General features: G+C 43.3%; 1 protein-coding gene across 2 annotated transcripts in view; it reads right to left on the bottom strand.

Moving 5' to 3' along the window:
* Positions 1 to 2,276: 2,276 nt before the first annotated feature.
* Positions 2,277 to 21,960, bottom strand: part of FNBP1L (formin binding protein 1 like) — a 535,360-nt gene continuing 515,676 nt past the window's right edge. The window contains exons 14-15 of one of the 2 annotated variants that reach the window (XM_085602212.1): positions 19,075 to 19,233; positions 2,277 to 4,514 (exon numbers count right to left, since the gene is read on the bottom strand). In XM_085602212.1, coding sequence (XP_085458338.1) covers positions 4,507 to 4,514; positions 19,075 to 19,233 — 167 coding nt within the window. In that variant the 3' untranslated portion in view covers positions 2,277 to 4,506. Of the gene's footprint in view, positions 4,515 to 17,431; positions 19,234 to 21,960 lie in introns of those variants that run through there. The other variant, XM_085602211.1, reaches the window with a different exon arrangement.

Here is a 21,960-nt window from a genome sequence, read left to right as displayed (position 1 = left end):
TAAACCGCCCAACTCTTTGTCGGATTCTGTTCCGACCGACTAGTGGTCGGCGGTTCTGCCCAACCGATTATGATGCTTCTGAACACCGTTCGGAAGGACTCCCATTGACTCCATTGGGAGCCTGTGTTCCGACCGACAATACAGGCTCCCATGGGGAAAATGGGTGTCTGCGGAAAAACCTGTACCCTGTGGCAGGCACCAAACGATGCCTGCCAAACCGTGCATGGTTTTACAGGGGGGTCCCTTGGGTACCTCCTCGACCCAAAACCGGAGGACACAGGATGAAGGGGGGCCTGCTAGTGGCCCCCAAAGTCAGTTTCGGACAGCCTTTTCATGACAGAGTCAGAAAGGCTGTTGGAATCTGACATCGTAATCGGTCAGTCAGAAACGCAGTCTGTGGAGCTGTATGAATCCGCTCCGACCGACTCGGATTCTCCAAATGCCGGTCGCAACCGATTCAGAATGACCGAACGGTTTCCCTTTTGACGGCGAGCATCGTAATTGGTCAGTCAGAATTGTATCTGAACGAGTAGGGCAGATGGGGTCTGAGATGGTCTAGGAGAATCATACCGTCAGTCAGAGGCTTTCTAACCGACATCGTAATCAGGCCCTAAGTTTCAAATTCTTATATAATTCCCACTGACCATTCGACTTGCACTCTTAACCATTCGAGTAAATGCAAACTAAAGGTGAATATATCGCCTCGTTAGGGTTTTGTACCAACAATTCTTGCTTTCTCGTTTGTCCCTCCTGTACGGCTCTGACTGAAGTTCTATCCTTTCCTGCCAGGTTATCTCCAACCCGACTCTTTGTCTGTTTTTGCATTTCTGAAATTTAGCCCTGGATATTAATCCTTTGGAAGGTCACTTGCTGTTGTTTCTTTTATTCTGATCAAGCTTACCTTTACTTTGCCTCATATATTCTTATCTAATATCTATACATCCATTGCAGCAACTAAGCCACACTCCTTGGGCCTTGCCTTACCCCTGGTGTTAAGACACCGCCAAATTCAACCATCATCCATTCAATGTTTGCTTTGATTGCTTGTCCAGAAGGTTACACGGTCAGCAGGTGGAAACGGTCTAGTGAATATTAGATAGTACTGGTTATCTTTGGGGTAAAAGTCGCCTGAAACATAATAAATATCAACCAACCAAGCATTTGGGCTTGTTGAAGGGGCTGTAACCGGATTCTTGACATTCTGATTCTGTGGGATTTAGTGGAAGCCATTTGCCCGCTTGGGTGTGTGTTTCCCCCCCAGCATCCTAGGTGGCACTAATCTAAGAGCATCTACAGGCGTGTGGTAGCCTTGGGGACTTTCTGATGCTAATTTATGATGGTTAGTGTGCCCTGGGGGTGATTAGGCACTTTCGGCACATGCCGGACCTGGGAGGTTGTGGGTGTGTGGTGTGGGAGGGGGTTGACTGAACAGGTAGGTCATCACTGCACTTCTTGGTTGTGGTCACCTGCCCATAGGTCCATGCTCTGAACCGATATTCTCGACACACAATGTTTCCCAATTTTGTGAGAGCTCCCACTACTGCAGTCTTTGAAAGCATAGTAATCTACTGCAGAGTCCACAGGGTTCCCAAACCTACAATTATGTGTTGCAGTGAATGCTCAAGGGGGCCGCAGACTAGAGGAGGTCCAAGCTCAGGCGCAGAAGTACACTGCATCCTAGGAGGCTATTGATGTGCAAGTTACCAGAGTGATCACCTTTATCTGAGAATGAATGTGACAACAGGAACGACATAGTAATAGGACTTCTGGTGTCTTAACTTGCAACGTACAAAGTTTTTAAAAGATTACTGTTTCTCCATCCACCTTTATAAAATATCCTAATTTGAGCTAGTGGTTGTTGGTGAGGCCCATCGGCACAAATTGTTGGGGACCAGCACTTATTTTTCCTCATCAGAAGAGAGAGAGAGAAACATCCAAACTGGAAAGGAGGAGGAAGATAAAGACAGAAAATCCATCACAAAGGGAGATGGCAGGGACAAGCAAGAGTGAGATAAAGAGGCAGTGTGTGTCTGGTAGTGCCTTAAAGAGGCTAGAGGTGATTTCAAGCCTAAACAGCCTTTTCATTTGGCGCACCTCCATTTAATAGCACTGGCCTCGGGGTTCTGGCGATGCTTTGGGCACCGCACTTTAAAATAAATTAAGCATTGGTCCCCAGGAATGACAGAGAGATTATATTTTACCCTCAAAGCAGGAGTCAATCCAGGCATACTAATAGTGCGCAGCTGCGTTCTTAAACTCAAACCGTAACACCAGCGTAATCATGAGAAGGTATCTTTTTATTTCGTAAAAATATTCTCAACAGAGAACACTGTTTTAAACAAAGCATTTACTATCATAGAATCCTTAAGTACACAAAACAGATTAAAAAAAGCACTGAAAGAAAAGTAAATTTAAGACGACTCACATGTTCCAATTTTCAGAAAACAGATTTATGCTGAGAAAGTACAAGTTTTTCAACCACCAATATTCACTGAACGTAATAACCCTAAAATTGGGTTGTATTTTATCAGTACATGAATAAAACATTCTTTCAAGTGGACCAGAGTTTACTTTTACAAACCTATAGCAACCTAGGAAAACATTACTCCTCAGCAAGCAAGTTGGACTGTTGATATGCAAAGATGTTGTAAGTGGTTGCCGAGCAAACGTAATGGCAGCAGAAACATACAGCATCTGCGTGGACCAGAGCACTTGAAACTTAAGACACATACGATTTAGAGTTTTAAAAAACAAGACAGAAAAAACTACGCTTTCGTAGTTTGTCAGTAATGAGTAAAATCACATTATATAAATAACCCTGTATACAATATCCCAAATCTAAAGTAATAGTATTTTGCTATCGCTCCCTCCTCCCCTTATAGTACACTGTCAGCGTTGTGATAGTGGCATACTTATCTCAGGAAAAACACTTTCACAGAATAGCAACTCCTGGTTTTAGTTTCACTGATAGTATGATTACAGGTAACACTGAGAATACTCTGAAGTCATTAATAGGACTCCTAAATATCGATTCAAATCCTCTATGTTCCAGGCACGGCTAAAGAAATAGTAACTCACAGAGGTCTTGTATCTTGAAAGGCTCGAATTCAACTTCCTGTTCATTACTGTAGACTGGCTTGTAAAGGTGGGAAGAGACGAGTGAGTCACGTGGTCCTTGCACACACTAATATTTACATGTATAAACACATCCTACCTCCATAGTTTACAAGAAAAAAGTGCACAAAGATAATTACATAGTATTACAAATTAAATCAGGCTCAAAGAGAGGAGCTTTTCCCTGTGGTTGACTACTGCCTCACACATTTTAGCTTCCAAACCCAAAATTAAGAGACAATCAATAGTACATTCTTCAAAAAATCACTATAAAAAACATTCATCAAAGTAAAATGCATACACATACGATGCACCACTTACCACAGATGTTAGATCTCTAGAAAAGACACAGAGCTATTGCCACTGAGGAGCAGTAAAATAAAGTCATACTGGTTCTGAGCGATAATCGAAGTTCTTGTGGCATACTCTACTGGTAGCATTGGCAATCAACAGTTTGATTAGGCACTCTAGTTTAAGGCAGGGTCTGAACGGCAGCTCGTTGATATTGAAACAGTCCATAGTCTTAAAATGGTGACCATTTTCCACGTGGTGCCGGGATTAGGTATTCGTTGAACAGGTCTCTTCCAGACCGAAGTGCTGAAGGCGATCATTGATCCACATTGGCATTTTGACAGAACTGCATGCCGTGCCAGAGTGGAGTCCTCTTTTTTTAATCAATAAACTATTTCATCTAGACCATAGGTTGGTATCTTCTACTAAGGACGCCAACAAAGGAATGTAATGAGCTGTATCAAGATGAGCGGGCAGAAATAGCAGCAAAATAAAACTACACAGAAACACTGGGGTGGAAAATTAGTTCAGGTGATATTACCAAAGGAGTTTCACTACAGAATTATTGGGCTGGAAACAAAAGCTGAAAGTCATGGAAGCAAGCGAGACAGGATATGTTAACAGAGGAGTTTTGCTACAGACAGGCCGTAGTAATTATCAGGTAAAGAAAATAAAAGGAATAGAGGCAAGCGAGACGGGAATATAACTTAATAATCTAGACATGCAACAGGTTATTAGGGCGAGTATGAAGGTGGCACAGGCAGACATTCACAAGTTACAATAAGGCCAAATTAAAATGATATGGGATGAAGATATAATCCAGCAGACACTCAAGGATTGCATCGAACATTATAAATTTCAAATTAGGTGACTTTGTCCTTCACCGTATTTTCCATTTTTTTGTCTGCATGTTATGCAGAAGCAGCTTTGGCATGTTCAAGGCAATACATGGCAATGTGAAAGCTGTTAGTGAATAATGTATGTCTGCATGCCTTCCATGCACTCTGCCACTCTCTGAGCTCCACAGCCCAAACCCCATTCCCTAAGAGCAGCTGCATGGAACTGCCTTCAACATCTCGCCCATCTCATCAGAAACCCTCTTCAGGAACCTGCAGTCCAAGAGGAAAAAGAAAACAGCACAGTTATGAAAGCCCTTTAGAAGAAAGTAGAAGCCCATTCATTAACAAGAGCCCAATTTCAAAAGGATGGATGCATTTTCATAGTTTATCATGAATAAGGCTACAATTTTGCCACAGAGGCCATGGACTTTGTAAATTTCACTGGCATTCATGATTTTACTGTAACTTTGGTTTCTGTGTACATTTCAATTTAGGCCAAAATGATGCAGAGGCTATGATTGTAGATCTCAGTATACCCCCAGATGTTGCAAATACTTGTGTCAGTTTCTTCCATTCTTCCAACCATGGGCCAAGGAAAGGGCGGACAAGCATCTTCTGGTGTGCATGCCTCACTGAACACGGAGAGGTTTCTGGTCATACATGCATGTCAGGAAGAGTCATTAAATGAATTGAGCCTAAGATCTAAATATATGCAGCCTGCAGGGGACAAGGGCAATAAGATATTGTCAGATTGTGGGGGCAGAGCTCCAATAGACTGAGGAAGTTGAGGACCACTGAAAGCTGAGGGACAGAGACACGCTCAAGCCTGAGAAGGCACATAGCCACTGATGGGTACGGAGGCCCACGGGAGACGGAGGGGCAAAGAGTCATTGGAGACTGCAGGGCCAAGGACCACTAAAAGCTGAGGGGCAGAAAAATACTGGGGCATGAGGGTAAGAGGAAGTTTGAATCCCAAGGGAACTGAGGCCACTGGAGCCAGACGATCAGAAAACCAATCGCACATGAGGGGGGGGGGGGGGGGGGGGGGGAGGGGGAGAGTATTGGAGAATGAGGCTAAGAGGAAATGTGGAGAATGAAAACCCCTGCAGCTGAGGGAGCCGAGGCCATTGATGCCTCTAGGAGCTGAGGCCATTAGAGCCTTATAGGCATAAATACTGCTCTTAGGGGGCAGAGGTGTATTGGAGTATGAGGGGGTAAAAGAGCATAGTGGGGAGGCAGAGGAGCATCAGGCAAAAGAGGACCACTGACGCCTGAGGAGGCACATGACTAATGAAACTTGAGAAGACAGAGAAGCACTGGAGCACAAGGCAGCAATAATTGGAGATGGTGGGATATTGTACCAAGAAGACCAAGGTAGATGAGGGCCGTTTGACTCTGAGGAAATCTCCATCTGTGAGTAAATCCTATTTTTAAACTACAACTGGTTTCGCTATTAACATATATCTACACCTCTGTTTTAAAATGTATACCAGTGACTTTTACCAAAAGACCCCCAGAACAAAAATCATAGCTTTAATCATGAGTTATGAATGATTGTTACAGCAACATGGTGTACTGAGACACAGTACACATTATTGCACTGTAACATTCACGTTGCAGTTAAATTTGCACACCTACAAATTAACATTTTTGTTTCTCTCCAAGAGAAATTTCTTATTACCCAAACATTTCATTCAGTGACCATTTATTTTGCTAACTTGAGCTCTGATCAGAATGTAGCCCATTTTGTAACTTAATGTGCAAATTCCATCCTACCAAGAGTTGATTTTTATTCAATAAAGTGATCAAACATGCAAATTTCACCCTTGCACACCACCAGCATAGCCACTACAAATGCTTTACACCTTTGCATGCATTTAGTGCAATTCAGGAAGCACATCATACTGGAATGGTTTATCAATACAGTCCTGTTAATATGCACCATTAAGAGCAACTGGCACAAGTCCAAACAGAGCGAGTGGACACTCAAGTACTACAATAACGGAGGAACCTCATAATAATATAAGGTTTTCAGCGAAACGTCCACGTATATCTTTTTTGGGCTATTACTGCACAACAAACAGTGGTTTAAATCCCTGTTATTCACATGAATGAGGTCATACCCCCAATCTGAAGCCTTAAATAAAATGTACACGCAACCCAAAAAAAAGCGCATAGCGGGAAATGCTACATTGGCAGCATTCGCTAAGCATAGTCTGCCACTGCAATGGCCTCCAGCTGGTAGCTCAGTGTTGGGCAAAGTACTGTTAGACTTGTTGTGAACACGGACAAATCCAGCTGAGACCTTTTCTATTTTCATCACCTCTTTGCCTACATATTCTTTTAACTCGCACATAAGTGTTAGCATCATGTGCGCCTCCTATCTAGGCTGACACATTTCGGTTTATATTATGGTACTGCCATAATGTTATGGACGCTTACAGTGAAAGTTCACATGTTTCTATTGTTTTAGTTACAGGGGCAAGTTATCTACATGTACATCTAGATGACACATTTAATCACCATAATTATTTTGTCTTGCTGGGACTTTAATGTCTCCAAACTTATAAACAGGAGTTAAATCTGCAATCAAATAATATAAAACCACAGGTATCTGATTATTAACTGGATTTGCATCAGGAACTATCAAGCCAGAGGTCCCGCAGGTTTGCTGCAACAACCAGCCTCAGTCAGGGAATTCTCTGCGAGTGTCCAGAGAAGTGCCCTTCAGTCCGGCACCACTTATCATACCAGAGCAAAGGCTGTGATAAAGAATAACTAAACAGCTTTTTTTTTTTTACACAGAGAAGGTATGCTATGTTATCCCTCTTAAGTAGTTTATGGGCTTGCTGTATTATGCTTTTGCAAAATTATTTTGACATAGTAAGAGATAGTGTGTTAGGATGCTAAGAACTAGCTAACCATGTTAGGAATGCGCATACTGTTTTTGCTGGCCATGTCATGCATTGCTAGATATATTTTCTCATTCTGTGCGGTTGCCTTTCATTTAACTTTATGTACTCGAATTGGGTTTAAAAAAGGAACATTTGAAAGTTTTGTACCACGCGTCTTCCTGCTAGTTTGAGTGTGTTCTTCATTTAAGTGCTGAAGTTCCACTGTGTCCCCGAACTCATCTAGTAGGACTAATCATGACCAGAAAACACCATCTGCACAGTACTGCTCAGTGGGTTGTGTATGGGCTGCAGTCCAACTGAATTCGCCCCAGCCCACCGCGCCCGCTGTCCTCCAAACAGCAAGGGTCTCCACATAACTCCTGGAAGCCACGAGCAGCCACGGGCAGCCCGGTGCCAAGTGCGGTTGCCGGAAGAGTGTGGTTTTATTTGGTGATTTCTCCCCATAACCGCACATCGTGTTGCCGCACTTTCAGCACTTTCAGCCACCGCAACAGAGGCAGCACCGACGGGGGAGCTAAGGTGAGCCTTGAAAGGCAGACGGGTTCCACCAGAGCAAGCAAACGGCAGCGGCTGCGCCTAGCCTGTGACCCGGTGTGCACTCGTGAGCCCCGCTTACCTCCCCTCCATCTGCTTCCTGGTCCTGCTTCCAAGCCACCCGGTTGGAAAACAATCCTACACCTTGGGCTTACCTTGGGCACAGTACACAGTGCACAATCACGTCCTCTTCAATGCCATATCCCTGCATAATCCAGCATCAACAGCATCAACAGCATTGACAGCACTAACACTTACCTGCCACTGCCTAATGCTAGAGTCAAAATCAAAGTCTGCGGAGGAATCCAGTCCATGTTTTCGGATGAACCAGAGCCAGCGGCTACCAGGGAAGGAGAGCGGGAGACGCTGAAAGAAACGCTCCAGCCGCTCTAAACCGCCCTCCCCGCTGATTGCCACTTTTGCCTTGACTCCCCCCTTCAATTGAGCCTGGAACTGAGCCAAGCTGAAGTTGGCACCTGCCACCCTGCCACCCGACGCCTGGAGCGTGAGGCGCAGGGCAAGGCTCGGTGCACAGAGCGTGCCTCCAGCTATTCCCGGGGAAGCAGGAGACGCCGGGAAACACCCAGGAAAACGCTCCACGCACTGCGCTGAGCACTGCGCTGGGTAGCGTGAAGAGCGAGTGGAGGACCAGTCGGCCGTGGGGCGATCGATGTGGGGGCTGTTCGACGCTGCGATCTAGGTTTGTGTGGACCGTGTGGGTCGCGGATGGGGCAGCTATCATCGAAGCGCTGGAGTGAGTGACCAAAGGAATTCTGTACACAGTGAGTGGAGTGAGTGGAGCCCCGGATATATGAGAGGTACTTACGGCTCTGGACCTTGTACTAAGGGAGGAGTGTTGGGACAGGACTGCGAGGACCAGCAGTCCCGTAACTTTGTGCAGCTGTGTACCTCTTCCCGCCCCCTGCCCGTACATATTTAACTGCGAAGGTTTACTGTGTAGCCAAGGTCCCCTGTAGCCCGTAGGGGGCCGGACTGCCATCTTTGGAAATTGCTCCTTTTTCAAAAATGTCCCGTAAGTACTTTGTTTAAACTGATCCAGAACTCCTAGTTCTCCTCGTAGAAACTCTTTAGATTTTTTTTTTTGTGTGTGTTTTTTTGTGTTTTTTCCGAATTATGGCTGCGAAGGAGAGTAGGAATAAAGCTCCTAATGGTAATCTAACGGGTACCCTGGACAACTTCATACTGAGAGCTAATTCCGTGACTGACCAGGGCATTGTCCTGATGGAACGCAGAGTTTCACAGGATCTTGCTATGGCCAAAAGGTCTTCAATGGGCCATTATGCAAATGCCCGTACACCAAAAGCCATTAGAGGCTTGAACACTGAAAATCCTGAGAATCCTGAATTGTCTACACATAACCAATCTCCAGTACAGCGTTTGGTTGAGTCTTCACCTCATGGTTTCCCTGTGACTTCGGGTGATTCCACGCCGCCCAAGACTATGGAGAGACCTATTACCCCCCAGCTCCGAGGGAAAGGTATGGGTGCGATATCGAAAAAGAAGCACCCCACTGCAGGAGCCAGGAAAGCCAAACCATCTAAATGCTGCAGTAATAACACACAGCTAATTAGTTCCAAGGATGATGAGGGATCCGGGGGGTGTGCCATGCCTGATTTACCCCTACAACGAGTAAGTTCTGGGGGCGGCATTGCGCAAGGTCCGGTTGCATCTACGGACGTACTATCATCATCAGGGGAGGATTCTATATGTATGAAAATCACTGCACTTCTGTGTGTTTCACTCCGTCCGCTGGAAGAGAGACTTGCCCGGATTGAGAGTCAACTCTCTAAGTTTGAGCATGTTACATTGGGTATCTTAAATAGTACTGCTAATAAAACACCAGACCGGGGTGATCGAAATTCAATTAATATAACTAGAGGGGTCGAGACGCATGACAAACCAGTTATTTCTGCGACTTACCCGATAGATGGCAATTATAGTACATCCCGGGAGTGTAATATCGCAGCCCTAAATCCATTGCAAATCAATTCGGGAGTGGGACCCAAGGTAGATCAGTATTTAGTCCCCAACAGTACAGGAGTGGCCCACACTGATACGGTTGGACATGATGGGTGGGTCCTGACGGATGGGGGCACGACAGAGGAACCTAGAAATAGGACAGAGGAACCTAGAAATAGGCCTAGAATTGACCGACCACCAGAGGTGAGTCCATACTTGGCTGTTCTAACTGGGGTCCCTGAATTAAGTGAATTGAACGATGAGACATAGTTCTTTAACAAATAAAACCATCCATTGGCTCAATATGTATAGGACACTCCCCCCTCATATCACTAGTGAAATATCAATGGTTCGAAGGGTGGGATGGGTGGTTCGTACTCCAAAAACTTCAACTGGCGATTGTGTACTGGTCAACTTTAGGGACTCACAGACCGCAGCATATATCTGTAACCGGAGTGTATCCAGCCCAGGTACAAAAATCGTAGCTCGCCCCCTTTTGTTTTTCTACCCCAGGGAACATTTGAGAAATCTGGATGATGGCTGGTCTCTTGCATCATACCAGCGAGGGGGGAGGGGCGGGAAGGATAGGTACGGCCACAATTTGTTAGCCCAGAGCCATATCCCATGCCACAATAGGTATAGTGGCCTGGAACAGGTTGATTGACTGAACGTAACCAGGCTGGAATCTCTAGGTAAAACCTCAAGTCGGGAGGATAATACTGAGGCTACTAAGGTTCTAATGGGAAGCCTCTCAGTGACAGTATAACAAAGAACCCATCAACCCCCACAAGGGAGCAGTATGAGTAGTGGTATGCTTGATATAGGGAGGACACCACAGGATCAGAAACCATCACTACCATTAGGAATCACCGGTGCAGATATCCCTATGGGGAGTGACAACACTCCTGTAGTTATAGCACGTCAAAATCTTGCTAATACGAAGCATATGCTTATTTTGTCATGGAATGTGGCGGGTCTCCCAAATAAACTAGCTTGTCCGGAGTGGGGCTCTTTTGTGGATAGTAATGATATATGCTTATTCCAGGAGACTTGGGCTAGGGAGGACCAATGCAGAGTAGGCTTTGCGGCCTTTAACATTGCTGCCCGCTGGGGAGGTAAGGGGCGACCATCTGGGGGCCTTACAACCTGGGTTGGGTTACATCTAGGCTGCAAGGGTGAGTTTATCCCAACCAACTCTGATGACATCCTGTGTGTCCTCCTGACATGGCCAACCTCTTATAAATTTGCAATCGTGAACGTTTACTCCCGCCCGATAAGTGTGGCCAAAGAGTCTAGTACCATTGGGGAGATGTCAATTTTTCTTGACTCCCTCAGTAATGATATACAATATATGGTGGCTGGTGACTTAAACTGTCACTTTGAGCCGCTGCGAGGGCTGAATGAGGGAGCGTTGACGGGGGAGGACGAATATTGGGGAATCCCGCCATGCCAGTCTCCCTATGCAAAGTCTTGGTCCGCACTGGCCATGCAGATTACGACCCTAACACTATGCAACTCAATCGGGGCTTGCAATGGTCGGATGCCCTCTGATATCCCCTCAAAGTGCACCTTTAACAAGAGAGATCAAAAATCACGATTGGATTACATTATGGTGGAGACACGCCTATGGTCGAAGGTTGTTGACTTTGAGGTGATATCAAGGCCAGACAGCGACCATAATGCATTGAGTCTGAGGATGGACTTCCCACGCCCAAGGGCGAATGAGAATGAAGTTGCCCCAGATATGGTAGATGGGTTGATAACCACCAATAATAGACGTAGGGTCAAGTGGGGGAAATTGGTGGCTTCCCAAGATGCACTACCTAAATTATATAGCGCAATTTTACCATTCCTTACGAAGGCCAGTGATATAGTGGCTCAGCCCTTGGCACTAGATTCCCTTGGAAACATGTTGACCGTGCATCAGGATTTGGTAGACTGTCTTTTGAATTTTTTTAACCCGCTTAGCCTTAGCAGGAGGCGTAGGGTGCCTGTATCTTCCTGGTATAATGTTTCTTGCAGGAAGGTAAAAACAAAGCTCATGGAGGCTGTAAAAGATGGGAGAGATACACCAAAAATCCGCTCTTTAAGGTTACTATATAAAGAAACAATGAATCATGCGAAGAAAGAGTGGGACATGGAAAGATGGTTAATTCTCTCCTCCTCCCTAGACATGAAAGATGCGCGTAGATTCCGGGCAATAGTCAGTACAGGGTCAGGTGAGCCCAGATCTGCGATTGAACCCAATATCGAGGCAGGGGTTTGAGAACTCCATTTTAAGACCTTATATGCAGCAGCTACTGGCCTAGACAGCATACAGTTATACACACTGCCAGTTGCTGAGTTTGATGAACTGGAATTTACACCAGAGGAGGTCTATATTGCCATAGGGAAATTGGCTACGGGAAAAGCTCCCGGTTTAGATAAACTCCCTGGCGACCTTTTTAGGGATCAGCCAAGGATTTGGGCTCCTTACCTCTGTACCCTATTTAATGCAATCCTGGGAGGCATGGAGGTGCCGGGTACTTGGCTGGGAGCAGAGATTATCCCGATTTTCAAGAAGGGCTCTCCTCTGCTCCCAGCTAACTACAGGCCCATCAGCCTCATCGACGACCCCCCATAAATCTTCTCTCGACAATTCCTAGATCGTCTACAGGAGTGGATGGACGAGCACGATATTCTTACCCCAATTCAGGCCGGATTTAGGAGCAACACATCCACCATGGACCAGATCTTCCGTTTAATTCTGTTATACTGGAGGACGGTCACAGTAGAGGGTGGCAGCCTCTACATGGTGTTTGTGGACCTCAGGTCCACGTTTGATATGGTTCCTGGGGGGAAATTGTGGGCGGTGCTTTTGGACAGGGGAGTCCCACATGCAATATTGGGGGTATGGATGAGGTTGCATGTACAGAACTTCGCACAGGTCAGATGTGGGAGAAATGGGGTACTGTCTTCCAAGTTTCCAGTTTGCAGGGGGGTTATAGGCAGGGGTGTGTTTTGGCACCAACCCTGTTCTGCCTCTATGTGAACGGTGTAATATCACACCTGGACGCAGTCCCCAATAATGACGCACCCAGACTGGCAGGAGGGTGCCTGCGATAATGTTTGCCGATAATACCCTCCTGCTTTCCAAGTCCCCTATGGGGATACAACGCGTACTGAATGGGTTTATAGATTTTTGCCGATGCCGTGGCCTAGAAATCAAAGCAGAAAAAACTAAATTTATGATTTTTAATCCCCCGGCATCCACCCGCCCAACACCTGTCCTGGGCTCGGTTAGACTGGAGAGGGTACAGACCTTTCAATACTTAGGGGTCACGATAAATGAAAATCTTTCGTGGGGCCCCCAACAGGTTAAGTCCCAACTCAAACAACGAGGGGCATCCTTAAGATGTCAAATGCATCGACATTCAAGCCAGTGAGTCCCGCACTTGAGATTTATAAAGTCAAGGCAAGGGCAGTGGCCCTCTATGGGGGGGAACTCTGGGGGCACTCCTGCAGGCTCGAAATCCTAAACGTGGAGAATAAATTCATGAGACAGCTATTGGCCCTCCCCCAAAGTACACCCTTCCTACCATTAAGGTTAGATCTAGGACTAAGTCCTATCCAGGATGAGCTAGCCCTAAAACCTCTCAGGTTCTGGCGGAGGCTCTGGATAACGCCAGAACTCTTAAATTACAGGCTTGCATTGAAGGACGTACTGAGCCATAGTAAAGCAGCAATAATTCCCTGGCTTGTATTTGTGAAACAGGAACTGGAGAAAATGGGACTACCTGCCCTGTGGTATGAACCAGAACAGGCGTGCAGGGAGGTTTCAGGTAAATCCCTTACGAAGTCCTTCAGGGTTTATAAACGCAACATATGCCTGCATGATTCTCGAGTCGGCACTTTGACAAAACTATTTTTAAATAACAAGACTGCCTATGTGTTCGAGGACTTCCTGAATGTTATCTATCCAGTAGCAGCAAGGAAGCTCTATATTCAATGGAGGTATGGTACACTACCATTAAGGGCCTTTACAAGCAAATGGCCCTCCTCTTTGAATGAATCTTGCCCAGGATGTGGTGCCGATCAAGAGGATGAACTCCACATACTCTTTTTTTGTCCTGCTTACAGTAAAGCTAGGAAGTATTGGTTAGTACCTCTATGTAAGAACTTGGGCTTTGACAAATGCTCGGTTGCTATGAGAATTCTTAAGACCGACACCTCAGGGCATATCGTCTTTGCACTATCGAAGTTTCTGATAGCCATGTGGTCCAAGAGATGGTTCATAATTGCGAATAGTAGCCGGGGTGACTGTATATTTCTGTTTTTATGGAATTTTATTGTATATTATGAATTGACAATTTTATATTATGTGTTGCAATGTCTGTTTTAACTTGTAAATCTTTTATGGCTGAAATAAAGTCGAAATAAAGATCAAATTACATGAATTACTAATTTGTAATGCTGTAGTGAACTAATTTGTACAGCTTTGAAAAATTATCTTTTGATAGACTAACGGAGGGTCATGTTTTAGAAGGCACAGTAAACCAAATGCACAAGACTACTTTTTGATCGTTGCAGCAGCCTCCGCTTTTCAGAGGAGCTGGCCAACAAGACTGACTAGATTCAGGACTCTACAGACAGTGGCACCAACTGCAGCACCTTTAACACTTGGCCAGTCAGCAAGTCAATGCCCCTCCGTAGTCCACACCAGTTGAGTACCAAGGCTGTTAATATTGAAAGTTAGATGACTACATTTTGGCCCCAGTAGCAGCATAAAAGACTTCGATTCAGCACAGGCACTTCACTTTGCAACCATGCATCAGCCTTTCGGCTCTTCAAGGAAAGAAGGGGTGACTGGGTGGTTTTGCAGGGTGGTGATCCCATTGAGAGAGACAGTTTAGTGTTTTTGGGATGGAGAGCATGGTTTTCATGGAAGGAGATCCAATAAACAAACCTGAGTTCCTCAGGTTGAAGAAGCTATTTCCCACCACCACACCTGATTTTAACTGTCTAGCGAGGTGCTCTGTCTTGTTTGGTTGGGAGACGTCACCTTTGCAACAAGTGCAGAGAAGTTGAATGCACTGATTAAATACAGTACTCATCTACATCTCATGCTTGGGTCGGACGTTCTAAAGGGTACTTTTTGGAGAAAAAAAACAATTACAGATTCTGAGTCAGGTGAAGGTGTAGCAGATGCAGTATTCACATCAGATTTTCAGGCCGTCATTGGCAACGTGATCGTGACAAGCTGTATCTACGTAACAGAAAGATTATTTCCAGAGCCATCAAAAGAAATCAATGCTTTGTCAAGTACAGACTGGAACGGAAGCTTACACATCATACCATAAAGTGTTCAGGAGACATGTACAAGGCAAAGTGTAGTATATGTAACAGAGACTTTTCCATTTCCTTTGTAGTTTGTGATACCAAAACACTTCAAGCAGGATTGCCAAATAAGAAAAATGCCTCCCCCAAAATGGCAACAATTCTGACATATCTGTATTCAAAGTACTAGCCAGAAGCAGCCTAGGTAAGCCATACCTTATTTGTATTAACAGTTTTCGATTTTTTTTTTATTCCAAGTTAAATGTAATGCATGCTTCTTCTATTAGTAGAGCTCTATTTCAGGCTTTCATGTTGATAACTCACTGCCAGCCGTCTAGTCCTCAGTACTGCTACCACTGAATGGACAGACCCCAGTCTACCTCTTCTATTGGACGTCATTTACTGAACACTCTTCAAATAGGGAGCCTTAACACCAATTCAGCTTATCGTATTCAAACGCGGTCTATATCGATAGCAGTGTTTATCACGTCAGCCCGCTCTTAACATGCGTCTCTCCCCTGTTCATATCAGGAGCAGATACGGTTTGCTTTTGGGTTGGCTGATGAGACTTATTTAACTTGATTTTAAAGGCATATTTCCCTTTATGATCATTATTTTTTAAATATTTGGATAGTTTGTCATTGCTACTTACACTTGTGTATTTTCCTTTTAGAATAAGGTCACAGAATCTAGCATAATCGGACCCAAGTATATCATTCGGTTAACCATCACATCCCCCTACCTCTCTCTGGATTGTGAGTTTGAGCTCTCCAAAGTAATTTATCCCAACTCGTTCAATGCTATGAAGAAGCCCTGCAGCTGCAACCCAGCATCAAGTACCACCAAAATGGGGCTTGAACCTCTATCCTTGCAGATAGCTTGTGCAAACCCACAAGATAGATAGTTCTCGGTTTGCAGCAATGCGCCCAACAAGGGAGCATTAAACTTGAACCTATTTGGTTGCAATACTTTAGATTCTGGTGAAACATGCTTTGCTAGATTTCTAGATGATGCAGCCAAACAATTGTGGAGAAGATTATAATTCAAGTAACGGAAGGTTTGACAATGAAAAATGTAGCTGCATACTGTGGAAACAATGCAAATGTGAATCTTGGATGTCATTCTGTTTTCAGTTATTGAAGTAAGTTCATGAAAATATTCTTCCAGCACACTGTTGATGCCCACATCCTACAGAACTGTCCTCAACAGGCCATTAATAGCCTTTTTATTAACGTTGAATTATTTATTTTCAAAGTGTACAATCGATTGCTTTTCTCAGCAAAACAAATAGCATAGTTGACAGTTCTTTTCTTTTGTAGACAGAGTGGCAGCCTTTGTTTCACCATCTCACAACACATTATCTCACCTGACTCCCAGTCATTGATCAAGTGTGGAAGTGCTGGGCAGCAGAGAAAGTCTCGGTCAAGAAAAGAGACCCAAAGCTGTATGTCATTTTCTGAAACTTGAAAGTGGAAGAGGGCACTGTGTCAGAGAGAAAGGGTGCCTTTTCCTGGCCCACAATGTATTAATCATCCTTGATATTGCTATACAGCGGCTTGAGAAGGATGAGTTGAGTGCCTCTGAGGTTCCAGCCATCCTCAGATTATTCAGGAACAATTTGAAGGACCAAGTGGAAAACCAGTTCTTTGATTTTCTAGTACAGAATTACCTTACTTCACAACAACAGGACTTTGGCTCATCATTACATTTTTCAAGTGCTGTAGAACCTATTCGTAAAAGTGGTTTGATTTTTCTGAGACAGATTAGTTGATTGAGCGAGAAGCTTGCTGCTTAAAGCAGTCTCTACCCTTTCAACAATTCTGCCAGGTTGCTGCTACCCTTTATCCTGAAGCTTTCTGAACAATTTCGAATCGCTATTTAACGAATACTGTTAACTGGTCCTGCTTTGCAAGTTGGCACAAGCAACAACATACGTGCGCAAAAAAGGCTACTTGTTCACAACACAAAAAATGAGGTCATATCAACCGTTGCCCGGAATCAAAGCCGCAACTGAAAAGATTTTTCTCAAATGAAATTCACCTGGACTGACACAAGAAGTAGGAGTGTTGTTGGAACATGTTAAAGCTGCACTTCAGATCAGCACAATTTGAAACCATTACGCTAATATTTCAATTGATTTTCTCTATGGAACAAGGAAATTCTCAAGTCTGCCATCACTGCTAAAAAAATACACTTTCAAAAATAAAATGAGTACTACTACTGCTTATGAACTCCGATACCACATCCAACAACAGAGCATTGCTTCTGGTACTATGATTCCAGATAAGGTGGCAGGATTTTGTGACTTCTGTCCCTTAAGTCAGCTGGAAATGTTTGCTTAGTGTGCATATGTTTGCTAGTTTAATACATAAGTAAGCCCAGAGACACATGAATATTTGCTCAATAGAGCTAAGAATTATGAAAAACACAAAGTACATAGGCTTGTTTTGACAAGTTATTTACTAATATATTATTGCCTGACCATCTACCGATGTGTTCGTTAAATTCACCTTTTGGCCTGAATTTCTGTACTGATTTTTTACAATTACGGCAAGGATTTGCCTCCATACCAGATAGTTACCCTAAGTGAAATTGATTCTCAAAATAAAATTCTTATGAGGAAGAGACATTTGCATGTGGTACACAACATCTACAAGCAATTTACATGTACAGCTCTTCAGCTACCCAAATTCAAAATAAAACAATTGCCCCTTGACTTGAGAAATGGGCAGCAAGAAAACACACGAGCTAACATTTGGTAAAGTTAGTTTTTAAACAAAGGCTCAACTTACTACGAACCAAGACACACAGACAGTGCCAGACAATTAGTTCAAAACCAGTCAAAAGGGCCATTTACTAGCCAACTGGAAGTTAATAACGTTGCAAGCTTTAGGCTACCAGTGCCTGTTTTTCTATAATGTGCTTTCACACATGCCTTTTCTGCACAATACTTCGTTTCTCATTCCCATGATTTCCTCTTTGGATGTACTCTTATGTCTCAAAATTAATGTAAAGCGCTCAGATACCCTCGTAAGATCTAGGAAGAACTACATGAAACAAAGTGAAAATATTACTAATCAGCTGTACTTAATTGGTGATGTGATCATGCAGTGGTATGTATAACTTAAGTATTGTTTCGATCCCAATTTTAAATGGCCATTGCTACAGAAAGTTAACACTTTATTGATGATCACGTTTAACAAGAGTTTGCTAAAGTATCATGTATTTTCTTTGTCGTGCTTACTCAGAACGCATTTTTTGCAGCAACACGCACTGAAATAGCAAAGGCTATTTACAATGTCAGGCGTTAAGTGGTATGCCACTTTCAAAAACAAAAACCAATACAGACAGCAAATCCATTCCAAAACTCTCCTAAAGTGAGAAATATTTTGGTAAAGCAACAATATTGCATGATGTGGTTGAAGGCAAAGTGTTTACTTTCTTCTTAATACATTATTAAAATCAGTCCCAAAATGTACACTCCCATTCTTTAAAATATAGACAACAGGAAAATGTATTTGATTGCTACAGGGCGTCCACGTGGAACACCCTGTAATTACCAAAATATTCCTAAAATGTAAAGAAAAAATGTACATCTTCAAAGTCCCTTGCAGTTCATCAGTGACAGTGATAAGTTAAACTTTTTTTTCCCAGCGTTCAGAGTTGGGAACAGAATACTGAACATATTCCATTAACTCACGATGCAAACATATTCCAGAAGTAAATTAAAAATATTTTAAAAGGTAGATTTAAAAATGTTTCTAATATGAGACCGTGTCTTATAACAGGTCTAAAAGGAGAATTCACAACTTTTAGAAATAACTCATGCAAGAAATTTTAGGCCAATGATTGGTCAAATAGACCCATTGATGAAAACGTCTAAAGTGTGCTTATCACAAGGGCATTCTTATAAGGATAGTATTCATATCACAGAAAGAAATCCAACTTTTAGCTGAGCTCACATGGTGAACAATAATTTAAGTAGAACTGTATGCCCTTCTCATAACTCACTAGTTTTGTTCCAATTTCTCTTTTAGCCGCGCATGGTAAGATGCAAGTTTTGTTTTATATATAGGTTACTGCACCTTTACTGTTTTTCTCTAGAGTTACTTCTACATAAGAAGTGGGTATATAGCCTTCTTCTCCACTTTGCTTCCGAGCTCTTGTCCAGCCATCTCCTTTGTCCTCTTCAATAATGTACATCACATCTCCTTCTTTCATTGCTAGTGTTCCTTCGTTATGACCTGGGAGAAACAAAACAAATGCACATTATTTTAGCTCCGATGACAGAGCTAAAAAGATAGACCAAGGTGAATGGAAAGCCTTATATCGAACCTTACCCGGGCTAACGAACTATACACAATTTCACATGAGGGTGTAGGGATTAGGACAGTGCCGTTTCCTGAAAACGTCAAACAATGTGTTTGAGAAGGCAGCAATCTATGGATTGTTCCACTACAACTGCCTCGTGGAGGCTCTACAGGTTTCCCGACAAAAACAAACAGTCAGCCTTACAATTTCTGGGGTGAGAGATAGAGGTGGCTGTGGGTAAAACCTTATTAAAATACACCAGGACCAAATCAAGTTTTGTATAGGTTTCAGCGGGAACAAACGTGTAATCAGAAGGCAGAAGAAGCAGGGTGTCCGTTGCAGTTGCTGGACATCCTCATAGCCCTGAACAACATCCGTGCATTTTATAGAAAGCTCATAACACAAGCTAAGGCTACTTAGTATAGAGCAATCATAACAGAAGCATTCAACAGAAGTAAAGAGCACTCCAAGGCAATCTAGCACTTCGTGATTCTATCCGTCAAGCATTTGAAGGAGAAATGCTAAACCATAAACAAGTTCTTCAAAGACGAGACTAATAAAGTTTGATCGAAGAGGGGGTCTATGAATATCTCCAACAGTACCATCTCATGAAAGACAAATCTATGCCCACTCTGAATCCTCTGTCCCCATTAGATACTCCTGAGCCTTCGCAACACAATAAAAATGATATAATATGAAGACAACCTCATTCTAGCACCAGTAGTCACGGCACCTCCAGTGACACCCTCCAACACCGTATCAAAGTGTCCTTCACACAAGGTATCTTTCCCATCTCATTTAAGATTAAAAAAAAACTCATGTGGATGCTGAAGAAACACAACATGGAGCTTAAATAACTGGCCAAATGCTGACCTATCATAATTACCACTCTGTGTAAGACATGTTAAAAGGCAGTACCAACTTAACCCCAAGGAAAAAACAAAACCATGACCTTCCTCCAAGACCATGAGCACTCAGACAAGCCACCACCAAAATAGGCAAAGACTCACTTGAAATCACCAACAATGGCAACATGTTTAGCCTCTTCCTGCTGGATATCACTGCAGCCTTTAGCAAGGTAGATCATCAATCCCTAATCAACACCCTCTCTTCTTGACAGTGATCTCACTTTCCTTCAGTGAGTGACATCCTACAGTAACAACAGATCTCAGGATACCAAGGAAATCATAGCAAATCAACAAATCCCTGTGTCCTGCAGAGTATACAATGGATCCATCCTCTTGGCTGACGAGAACATCAAGATTCAGCATGTGAACAACGCCAAATCTACCTAAAAATCACAAATATAACAAACTTGCCAAAACAATTCCTCACTAACATTCACACCTTAATTGAAAGCCAACTTTCAAAAAGAGGGTTCGCCCTAATGGCTCCAGTTTGTGTTATAGGAAGTTGTTCCACCATTTCAAATATCTCTCTGAACCTTCTTCAATTTCCAGCTTCATAACACATTCAATTCTCTATCTTTTTGATTTAAAAAAAAAAAAATGTTTTAACATTTATCGCTCTTTTATTATTTACCCGATTACGGACAATTGAACATCCCCAGACAGTATGGTGAGACTTCTGCTTTATTTCTCCCCTCTTGCTGTGAACAACACTGGTCGCTTTCTTAAAGTATAACATCAGGTTACCCACTTAACCCCTGTCTCACATATGCCCTCTCTATGGCTTTTCAAGGCAGCTGCTTCAGTTCAAAGGGATCATCCTTCCATCCACTTTTGTACATTAGCTTATTTTTGTCTTGGTGTCATCTTACACTTCTCTTTTACTCCTTACTATCACATTTTCTGTCATTCTTCCTTATAGATTGCACTTTTTTTGGTTACTTATTGTGCATCCATATCTGAATACTGGCCCTCCTTTTCTGCCCTATCAATTTGAATTCTTGCTCAATCAGTACTATTTCCCTCATAAGCACTCAATTTCCCTTCAGTCTTTGGTATTACAGTTTCCTTCTTACTTTCTGTGGTTACCCACTTAATCACATCCACTTCCCATATTTTATACCTCAGTGCTAGTTGCCCATTCCATTGAATCACTATTCTCCTTTTGGCCAGTGAGAGTCGCAGTTTCATTACCTTAACCGTTGTTGTGTAACTTTTACTTCTTGATACCAACCTCAGAAGACATATGCCAATAGCAGATTGCAATGTTTTATGAGTCAAGGTGCTAAGTTTCGGCACCACCTCTCTCCAGAGGTATAATCCCCACCACAAATGTATACGTGCTCCTGCGTTAATGCTACCCTTAGTTTATTCTATGTATGAACTGATGAGTCATAAATGGCCTGTGTATGCATTTCCAGTTGATCAGTTTCAACTGGGCCTTTCTGGTGACCTGTCTGCAGTTTGTGTACATTTTTCACCATTTCTGTTCATCTAGGTCGTCCTCCTTACTTCAGCCCTGGCCATCTTTTTATTAACTGGCTTACTTTAGGCTAAATGACATCTTCATACAGGCTGGAAATATGTTTGCCTCCTTCCGTCATTAAAAGAATTTGGTTACTTTTAGGCACATCTGGGTCGTTGGGGGAAACTGGCCACCCATTTAGTATTATGCTCATCATTATGTAAGAAAACTTGTGTTGCTGGTACCCTATCTGGTGTAGAATCAGTGAATCTAGTGAGGCGATGCTC

The sequence above is a fragment of the Triturus cristatus genome, chromosome 4_2 (assembly GCF_964204655.1).
Source record: "Triturus cristatus chromosome 4_2, aTriCri1.1, whole genome shotgun sequence".
NCBI lineage: Eukaryota > Metazoa > Chordata > Amphibia > Caudata > Salamandridae > Triturus > Triturus cristatus.
Note: the sequence above shows the minus strand (reverse complement) of the source record. Positions and strands in the feature narration are given on the sequence as shown.